Raw genomic sequence first — 10559 nt, forward strand, 5'->3', positions numbered from 1 at the left:
CATCTGTTGTACACTTAGTAAGTGAATTATTTCTTTCATCTTCATTGAATTTCATCTTCTCTTTTCTCCTCTTTTCATCTAAATGAAGAATACAAATTAAGGAGTATCTTCATGTAGAAAGTCGATTGGGAAAACCTTCTATTTCAGAAACAAATAGTACATTGTCCCAAGAGGTTTTTTTTTTTTCCTTCTTACAACTTCTCGTCTCCTAACTACATTTGTGTTCTTTGGCATTGACTGAATAGCATAACCAGAAATCAGTCCTAGACAACTTTGGGCAAAAAGACTTGGTGAGAAAGAAGAAAATGAAAACTGATGGTGAGGGCAGATTTTGAGTTTTTACAACTCTGGGTTCCACCCTCCTTACTGTGGATAATTAAGAGGTAGTTGACTGTTCTTGGCCAGGTCAGTGGGAAGCTGACAAGTCAGACTGTGGATTTCCCACATCATCAGCCTAAGAATAAAATTGTTATATATTTGTATCTAAGTTCAAGAAAGACTGGCTTTCCAAGCCAGCCACTGGTTTGGGAGAAGAGAATGCTGTCACCTTCATAGAGCTGTGAATTATAAAAGACATTTCTTTTGGGTTACTGCATGTCCCTTGGGGTTTGTTTCATTTATAACATTGCCTCAGGCCTTCTGCGGCATCCTGTTGGAATGACCTCCTTTTCAACCCTGTGCTGGCAGCTGCAATGTGGCTCTTTCCCGGGGATCCTTCAGGCTGCTCACGTGACCAACATGAACTGCGACCCCTTTGTTCCTTACCCAGATGATTAGTTTTCCTTCATTTTTCTTTTCTATTTAATAATTTTGCCTTATTTTCTGTCCTCTTTTTCCTCTTCACTTCCCTTTTTATTTATTGCATACACAAGACTTTGGGTAGCAATTTAAATTCTTTTATTGAAGTATACCATCAGTGCAGAAAAGTACACAGATCATAGGTTAGCTTACTGAATTTTCACAGCATGAACATACCCATGCAGACAGTCCTCGGGTCAAGGAAGAGAACATCACCAGAATCCCAGCAAACCTTTCCTGTCCCCTTTTCTGGTTACCATTCTTCTCCCTTAAAGAGAATCATTGTCCTGACTTCTACAGCTTTGCCTGTTTTTAAATCTAGAAATGGAATCAAACCATGTGTATTCCTTTGCACCTAGACCCTTTCATTGAACATTTTTGTGACTTGTCCATGTTAATCTGTTTATTCCTGCTGTGTAGTATTCCATTTGTGTGCATAGTCCAGAGTTTATTCTGTTCTTCATGGGCATTTGGATTGTTTCTAGTTTAGGGCCATTATGAATGGTACTGCACACATTCTCATACATGTCTTTTTATCAAAAGACATGATATATTTCTGGATATTTACATAGAAATGAAATTGCCAAGACTTAGTGTATCCATCTAACCATTTAAATTTCATGTCAAACACTGCATGGGTGATTTTTGGTGAATTCTTGGTAGGAAACATTTGTAAACATACAGATTCAGCTTCAGCATGTCTAATCTTTGGCTATGAAAAATGCTCCTAGTTAAATGTGCTGTAGTTCTAAACAGATAACTCCTATATACAACAAAATTGCCACTCAGTCATGTGTTTCATTAACTTTCGTCCTAATGTGAACTTTTATCCAGCGTTTCAAAGCTGAGTTGGTGGTCCCATTCTGTAAAAATCTTACCTGAATATTTTGACGGTGATAATTTACAAGAGTTAAGATTTCATGTTTGTTACACGGCCTCTAAGTAGCAGTGCTCTAAAAGCAGGGAAGAGTGATGTGCTGGTGCTTGACTGTCATGCTTAGTCAGAGCTGCAGAGGCTGGCACTCGTATTTGTACAGATTTGTACCAAGACACCTGCAAAGGTGATGAGAGACAGGCTCTACACCATAGAGGGTCTCCAGGAGAAGTAACCAAGCAATTGTGTAGCCAAGAGTAATCTTGTTGTTCTTTTTTTAAAATCAGGACTTTCCAAAACTTGTTTCATGAATGCTTCTGAATAAGTTTAACTTAATGAGCGTAGAAATGTGATTGTGATATCATATGCCTTTGAAAGGGAATAGTATCTTTGAAGGAAAGTTTATTTGTGAAATAAAATGTTGCCAGTCATTCTGTGAACATGTATGGAATTAAGTTGACTTGCTTTGACCATAGTGTTTTAGAGACCTTCAAGGGAATTTCTTTACCTTCCATCAAAATAAAAGAAGAAAAAACAAAAACAGAAAGAGGTAATAATTAAAATTTGATGGTTATAAAAATTTAGTAATGGAACCATCAGATTCACTTCCCATGTTAGGTATATAGCTTTCCTTTAGAAGAAAGTCTTCTGAGGAGGGAAAGGAGAGTTGCTATTCCAGTTGAGATGGTTTTGAAACAAAGTATAGTAAAAATAAATAAAAGAATGAGAGAATAAAAGATTCATTTCTGCCAAATTATTCTGAGTATTCTATATTTTTATTTCTTCAGTCTTTTTTTAAATAGTGATGTATAGACATACTGATAAGAGAATTTAATATCTTAATACAGAAATACTTTATTTCATTCTATTTTGAATGACATTTAGAACTCACACTGGAGATTGTTCTATTTTAAATCAGTACATTCAATTGAGAAAGTATTGCTGATGATCTATGTTGTCCTGTGTACTTGGCTAAGCCCTAGATGACATAGAAATAATAGTTCCTGTCCTCAGAAAGCTTACAATCTAGTGTGTATGGCATGTACAAATTACAGTGTAAATCAGTTGCCACAGAGAGAATTCTTGCAGGAAAGGAGAAGGCAAGTAGACCCATTTGAAGTGAGTCTTAAAGGATAGGTAGATTGGTCTGGAATGGCCTTTTGCTGATCTTGGCAGTGAGAAGTAAGGCTAAAGGGAAGCAGGTAATGAGTTTGTACCTGATATGGTATCCCAGGTGACACAGTGAATCTACCTGCCAAGGCAGGAGATGCAGGTTCAATCACTGGTCTGGGAAGATCCCCTGGAGAAGGAATTGGCAACCCACTCCAATATTCTTGCCTGGGAAGTCCCATGGACAGAAGAGCCTGGGAGACTAGAGTCCGTGAGGTCGCAGAATTGGACACAACTAAGTGACTAAGCAGCAGCACAACACAGAACAGACCAAGAGCATTCACTTTAGACCAAGTTAAGAATTGAGTCTTTGCTCAGTGTTGCTGTCTGACCTTAAACAGTTGTGTCAACCTATCCAAGGTCAGGTTCCTCATTTACTTAGTGGGGACAGCACCCAGGTAACTAGCCGCAGCATTGTTGGAAAGATGAGAATCCTGTGCAGAAGTGTAGCTCTCAGAGTATATATACCACGTGCTCAGATAGCTACTCCGGACAGAGAGGGACCTTGAAGGTTTGTAAACCATGGAGTGGTGGGATCTGAGTCACGTGAGACTTTTACTTTTATAATTGACATACAAAAGATGGCACACATTTGAAATGTGTAATCTGAAAGTTTCTTCCGCAAATACAAGCCAGTGACATCATCGCCACAGTGGAGTTATGACCACATCCAGCACTCCCAAAAGTTTTTCTAAGACCTTGAATGAATGGTCAGCCCTGCTGTGTGGGCAAAGAATGGAGTGCAGTGGAGAAGTCAGTTAAGAGGCTCTGGCTGTGGTCCAGGTAAGAGAGAGAGTGAGGGCATGAAGCAGGTGTGCCGGCTGCGGCTCCCCTGACAGCCTGCAGTGCTGGAGGACCTGGTTGAGCTCCATCGTGATGTGACCTCCAGCACCGAACTCAGGAGCCAGAGGAGAGCAGCCTCTTGCTGAGCTGACAGATTTCTCTTCGAAAGATGGCTTACTTTATACTTGCTTCTCCCTTTATTTTGTTTAGGGTTTAAAAGACAACCTGTTTGCTTCTGGGACGTCCAGTCTGACAGCCAGCAAGCAGCTGGTTCGTCCAAGAATCACGAGAATCTGCCTCAGGGACCTGATCTTCTGTATGGAGCAGGAGAGGGATATGAAGTATTCCCGAGCTCTATACCTGGCCCTCCTGAAGTGACCACAGCCCCGTCATCCAGACCCTTGCTACTTACTGCCAAAGAAGATGTCGAGAGCGTTGTTGCACATTTCAGTTTCTAGAAAATAATCACCAGTAGGGGAGACCATTGTTTACAGTTATAAACTTTTACTAAATCGTGCTTATATATCCCATGAGGTTCTTAATGACTAGGATTCAGCTTTGTCTCCTGAAAATTGGTTGTGACATACGGTTTACACCGTAGTAGGCCTCTGCCTTCGTACGTGTTTAATTACAGCAAGGCTTTGTTTGTTACTGCCTGCTTCACTTGTTAACAGGTAAGGTGTCTCTCCCTGTTACATCCTGCACTGAGATGCAGGGGGACAAGAGGAGTCTTTACTTACCAGAAAACTGTATGTATTTCATCCTACACGGAACCTGACTCAAAGCGTTAGGTTTTCTGGGCTGGAATCAGAAGTTGCTAAGCTAACTATGACAGTCACCTTCTGTGGTTGAAGGTGACAAGCCACAGGGAAAGGCCCAGTGGTGACTTTGGTCAGCTGAGACCCATTGATGTCAAAACATTGATAAATGGTGATAGTTTGTGCCCGAGGTTCCCTGGTTCATGTCACTACGTGCTACGTGCTGCTCTGATACCAAGGGGACATCCTTGTCAGGGAAGGATGCTATACATTGAAGCTGCTGGTATACCTCATTGAAAATTGGAAAAGATAGTTTACGAAGGAATGATGGGGTACTGCCTCCAAACTGATGCTTTATACACCTAAGAGGAGGCAGATCAAATTGGAACTCCAAAGCAGCCCATACATGTTTTGTTAACAGGGAAAAAACAAAAATCACAGCCCAACCAAAAAGGAAAATGTGTCAAACATTTTCAAATTACAGTATTTCAAAAGAAAGTTATTCTTTGTTTTGTGTATTGCTTCAAATCTCAAGAAGGATAGTTTTATAAACTCTTTTAGCCTAAGTTTTAAGCATCTTGTTGAATTAAAAAAAATCCTAATCAGTGATTAGAAATTTTTAACAATGGATTCCATTTTGGGTTCTGTACACAAAAAGTAATGTCAGCATCTTACTCTTGGAGATCTTGGCTCTGCATATATTATGAGAAGCATGTTACATGTATACTCCTCTAAAGAGGAGGCTGACATTTTTCAAAGCAAACCCTCTATTTTTTTTTAAATTCGACTTTTTTGGCATGTAGCTGGTGAAAAAATAATAACTGTAGTTAGAATCACATCAGAAAGAGTCAGTAAATCCTCCAAAGAAGGTTTTTTAAAAAAAGGGGTGGGGGAGGAAGCTGTGCTTCTTAGAAAAAGAGTTCAGGGGAAAAAAAAAAAAACCTCAAGTATGTTATTCTTCATCCTGTTCTTCCCTCTGGGACTGTTATGGCCATATTCTGTACTGTAGTAAGTTTTAAATTGGCCACATTTTCTGTTTCAGCAAGTTATTATGTAAAAATGCTATAAATTATGTATATGTTTAAAAAAAGTCCTTTAAGAAGAGATCTGTACCTAAAGTTGTTTTTGTATATTTAAATGCTTAGCTTTATTTTTTGGTAAAGTGCAGCACACTCCCATATTTGTGTATAATCTTCTTGATCAGATGTTTAAAATTATTGCAAATACTTCATTAAAATAATTATTTTATTATAAGAATAACGTTGTACAATCACTGACTTGGGCAACATCTCTGGAAGTCCGCCCATGAAGCTGGGGGCTGGGCAGTGAATCTTTCTTGGCTCGGATTGTTACTCTGGAGAATGAGCATTCTAGAACCTCACTTCAGATCCAAGCTCCTGTATCACTTTTTTTGACATAGTTGTAAATTTGCATGGTATTTGACTCACAATGAAAGCTATGCATATTCATTACAAAAGCTTTTCTTGACTCATCAAAGTTTTCTTACACAGCTATTCCTTTTTCCAAATGTATGTTTATTATACATTTTAAACTTTGGGTCATGGAGTAGATCTTACACACAAAAGGACAAACACAGTGGACCCAAGGTATTCCTCCATTCAGTTTGCAGAATGGTGGCCCTGGTGCCAATTTGATCTCTTAAGTGAATTCTCTGTGACTCACATGTTGCTGCCAATATTTTAATTCACAAAAGTATATTTCCAGTTCTTTTGAAAAATTAGATGATCTGGAGTCATTAGTTGTACGCGTTTGTGTGACGACCTTCTGGAGTCAAACCACTGGCTGTCTACTTTAGATGTGAGGGCACAAGCTCACAATCCCTTGCCTGATCCCCTTAAGCACTGACGTTTGAGGCTCTCTGCCTTCATAATATATTTACTTTGCGTGATGAAAACTAAAAGAGCAAAGTGCCAGAAATTCTCCATCTATTTACTGTGTTTAAGCAACTTTATTGGGACATGCTTTACATATAAAATTCACCATTTTATTCGTTTAATTTTAATATGACTGATGGACCTTTTAAATTATCTCTTTGAGGATATCTATAAGATTCTTCTCTTTAAAAAGGTGAATTTAACATTCTTTCAAAGCCTATATTTGTTTTTGTCTTTTTTTAACTGAAAGTTTCAATTCTATAGTTCTTTAGTGTTTTACAATTTTCAGAAGTTTCACACATATGATTTCATGTAACCCTATAATAACCCTTTCTCCCCTCCCCTCTCTCTACTGGTAACCACTAGTTTGCTCTCTGTATCTATGAGGCTGCTGCTTTTTTGTTTTTATTCACTAGTTAGATTTCCATTTGTAAGTAATATCATATGGTATTTGTCTTTCTCTGACTTATCTCACTTAGCTTAATGCCCTCCCATCCATGTTACTGCAAATGCAAATTTTCATTCTTTTTTATGGCTAAGTAGTACTCCATTGTGTGTATATACATATATACATACCACATCTCTATTCATTCATCTGTTGATGGACATTTTGGTTCCTTCCATACCTTGGCAATTATAAATAATGCTGCTATGAACATTGGGGTGCATGTATCTTTTTAAATTAGCATTTTGGGTTTTTTTTTTTTTTATCTATACCCAAGAGTGGAATTGCAGGGTCATATGGTAGCTCTATTTTTAGCTTTTTGAGAAACCTTCATTTTTCCAGTTGGCTGCACCAATTTACATTCCCACCAACAGTGTATGAGGGTTCCCTTTTCTTCATATCCTCATCAACATTTGTTACTTGTGGGTTGGGTGATTGTTTTGATTTTTTGGGTGATACCCATTCTGACAGGTGTGAAGTGATATCTCATTGTGGTTTTAGTTTGCATTTCCCTGATGACTGGTGATGTTGAGCATATTTTCATATGCCTGTTGGCCATCTGCATTTCCTCTTTGGAAAAATGTTCTTCTGCCCATTATTTAACTGGGTTTTTTGTTGTTTCTGCTGTTTTTTGATGTTGAGTTATATGAGTTGTTCATATATGTTGGATATTAAGCCCTTATTGGTCATATCATTTGCAAGTATTTTCTCCCATTCAGCAGGTTGTCCTTTTATTTTATTGATGGTTTCCTTTGCTGGGCAAAAGCTTTTAAATTTAATTAGGTTCCATTTGTTTATTTTTGCTTTTGTTTCCTTTGCTTTAGGAAGTGGATCCAAAAAATATTGCTGCAATTTATGTCAAAGGGTATTCTGCCTGTGTTTTCCTCTAGGAGTTTTGTAGTATTCAGTCTTACATTTAGGTCTTTAATCCATTTTGAAGTTTATCTTTGTAAATGGTGTTAAAGAATTTCTAATTTCATTCTTTTACAAGTAGCTGTCTGGTTTTCCCAACACCGTTTATTAAAGAGACTGCCTTTTCTCCATTGTATATTCTTGCTGCCTTTTTCATAAATTAATTGACCATCGTGTGTGTGTTTATTTCCTGTTCTATTGATCTGTGTGTCTGTTTTTGTGCCAGGACCATACTGTTTTGATTATTGCAGCTTTGTAGTATAGTCTGAAGTCAAGGAATATGATTCCTCCAGCTCTTGTTATTTTTTCTCAAGATTGTTGTAGCTATTTGGGATTTTTTTGTGTTCCCTTACAAATTTTAAAATTATTTGCAGTTGTAAAAAATGCCATAGGTATTTTGATATGGATTGCATTGAATCTGTAGATTCAGTGCCTTGAATAGTATGGTCATTTTAACAATATTAATTCTTCCAATTCAAGAACATAGTATATCTTCCCATTTGTTGGTGTCATCTTCAGTTTCTTTCATCAGTGTCTTATAAATTCCCAAGTAGAGGTCTCTTACCTTCTTAGGTAGGTTTATGCCTAGGTGTTTTATCGTTTTTTATACAGCGGTCAATGAGCTTGTTCCTTAATTTCTGATAGTTCATTGTTAGTGTATAGAAATGCAACCGATTTCTGTATATTAATTTTGCATCCTACAAATTTATCGAAGTCATTGGTGAGCTCTAGTTTTCTGATAGCATCTTTTTGGTAACATATCATCTACAAATACTGACAGTTTTACTTCTTCCTTTTTAGTCTGGATTCCTTTTATTTATTTTTCTTTTGTGATTCTGTGGCTAGAATTTCCAAAATTATGTTGAATAAAAATTAAAGCCCATATTTCTTGAAATCTGCTTTGAGGTAATTTTGTTGCATTAGAATGTTGGCAGAACTTTATTTAGAATTAAAACCATTTATACTAGTTATATCGTATTTGCAGCAAAAAACAAAAACCCACAAGCAGTATTAGGGCATATTCTTTAGAAAAATAAGGAACCAAGGTCTCAGGATGATTGAGTTGGACTTCATACCTCCTTGTACAATGAACCAACTAAGTGTGAAACTTTAATGTTAACAGGAGTCAGTGATTCTACAGGAAATAAAACTATAATATAGCCTATGTTTATATATGACCTGGTAGCTAATTTTTGTTTTTAATGTCATTAGCTTTTCAGATATTTTCATATGCCTTGCTGCACTGAAACAGCTTTTTTTTTAAAAAACATTTAGGCACAGTTTACATCTAATAAGCAGAGTAATTCTTATGTCCATGGCATTGCCGATTAACTTTCTTGTAGGGTTGGAAGTCGGAGAAGGCAATGGCACCCCACTCCAGTACTCCTGCCTGGAAAATCCCATGGATGGAGGAGCCTGGTAGGCTGCAGTCCATGGGGTCACTGAGGGTCGGACACAACTGAGCGACTTCACTTTCACTTTTCACTTTCATGTATTGGAAAAGGAAATGGCAACCCACTCCCGTGTTCTTGCCTGGAGAATCCCAGGGATGGGGGAGCCTGGTGGGCTGCTGTCTGTGGGGTCACACAGAGTCGGACATGACTGAAGTGACTTAGCAGCAGCAGCAGCAGCAGGGTTGGAAGTAGTAATGAAGCCATGCTGTTATTTTAAATTTTTTAATTGAAACTATTACAGATATTGTGAACAATCAAACTGTATAACAGAGCATGCCAAAGTAATTCTCCTGCTAACAGACTGCAGAGGTGCTGTGCTCCCCTCCCTGGGTTCACCCACTTTTTCCAGTTTCATATTTCCCTCACCAGACATAGTCTGTATACATATAAGCATGTAGTTGTGGATTCCTCCTTTATTTCTGTATGGGAGCATACTGATCTATCCATTGCCATTTTCACAATCTCATTATTCTTATTCAGTTTATACTGTGTCTCAGCCCGGGAATCCTAGAAAAATCTTGCTGCAAATCTTTGAGGAAACTACACTGAAATTTTCCTTGAGGGATTTTAGTCTCAGATTTTCTTACTGTTCAGTAAATTTTCTTTTCTCAGTAGAATAACCCAGTCATATCTGAGTGTGTCAACAATGTTCCTCTAATAAACACACATCATGAAGAAATCAGCAAGGGGAGTAGAGGTTTTCTCTAGTAGGAGGTAGGGAGAAGGAAAGGGAAAAATCACTTAAGCTAAGAATTGAGTGTGCCAGTTATAAAGTTTCACTGACAGGACCCTTCCACCATGAACACTAGGATTGCAAGTTAACCTGAATTGAGGGTCACTTCAACCTCTTTTTTTTTGTAAGATTGATGTTCTTCATTTAAAGGTAATAAGTAGATCTTAATAGGGATGATCTAAATTTGGGTTCCCGGGAGTGATCCCTGAAGGATTGCTTGATCCCGAAATATTCATTTGGCAAACTTGTAAAAATATTCTGCACTGTGGGGAACAAGGGCTTTCCTGGTGGCTCAGACAGTTAAGAGTCTGCCTGCAATGTGGGAGACCTGGGTTCAGTCCATGGGTTGGGAAGATCCCCTGGAGGAGGCATGGCAACCTACTTCAGTATTCTTGCCTGGAGAATCTGCTTGGACAGAGGAGGCTGGCAGGCTACATTCCATGTGGTCGCAGAGTCGGACACGACTGAGGGACTTTGATGCATAAGACAGAGTCCGTGTCCTCGAGGGGTTCTCTAGTCAGAGATACGGACTCAAGATACATAAACACACTAATAATGTGAAGTAGCATATATTCCCTGTCTCATTATTTGCATTGGGCCTCTATGTGAGAAGGTAATGTGGGAGAAGAATTGCCAAAATTGTATATATAAACTACTGAGCAGAATCAAAGCTAGTGTGGAAATGTTACCTATGAGATTTAGACTATAGGACTCATAACTTTATGGTTTGTAATTTT

The 10559-nt window shown here is 38.1% G+C and overlaps 1 protein-coding gene across 1 annotated transcript in view; it reads left to right on the top strand.

Annotated features, from left to right (window-relative positions):
* The window catches only part of TAF4B (TAF4b RNA polymerase II, TATA box binding protein (TBP)-associated factor, 105kDa), a 110675-nt gene extending 105041 nt beyond the window's left edge, over window positions 1-5634 (top strand). The window contains exon 15 of the mRNA XM_010828943.1: window positions 3836-5634. Coding sequence (XP_010827245.1) covers window positions 3836-4003 — 168 coding nt within the window. The 3' untranslated portion in view covers window positions 4004-5634. The remainder of the gene's footprint in view (window positions 1-3835) is intronic.
* The last annotated feature ends 4925 nt before the right edge of the window (window positions 5635-10559 follow it).

The sequence above is a fragment of the Bison bison genome, unplaced genomic scaffold (assembly GCF_000754665.1).
Source record: "Bison bison bison isolate TAMUID 2011002044 unplaced genomic scaffold, Bison_UMD1.0 scf7180017864498, whole genome shotgun sequence".
NCBI lineage: Eukaryota > Metazoa > Chordata > Mammalia > Artiodactyla > Bovidae > Bison > Bison bison.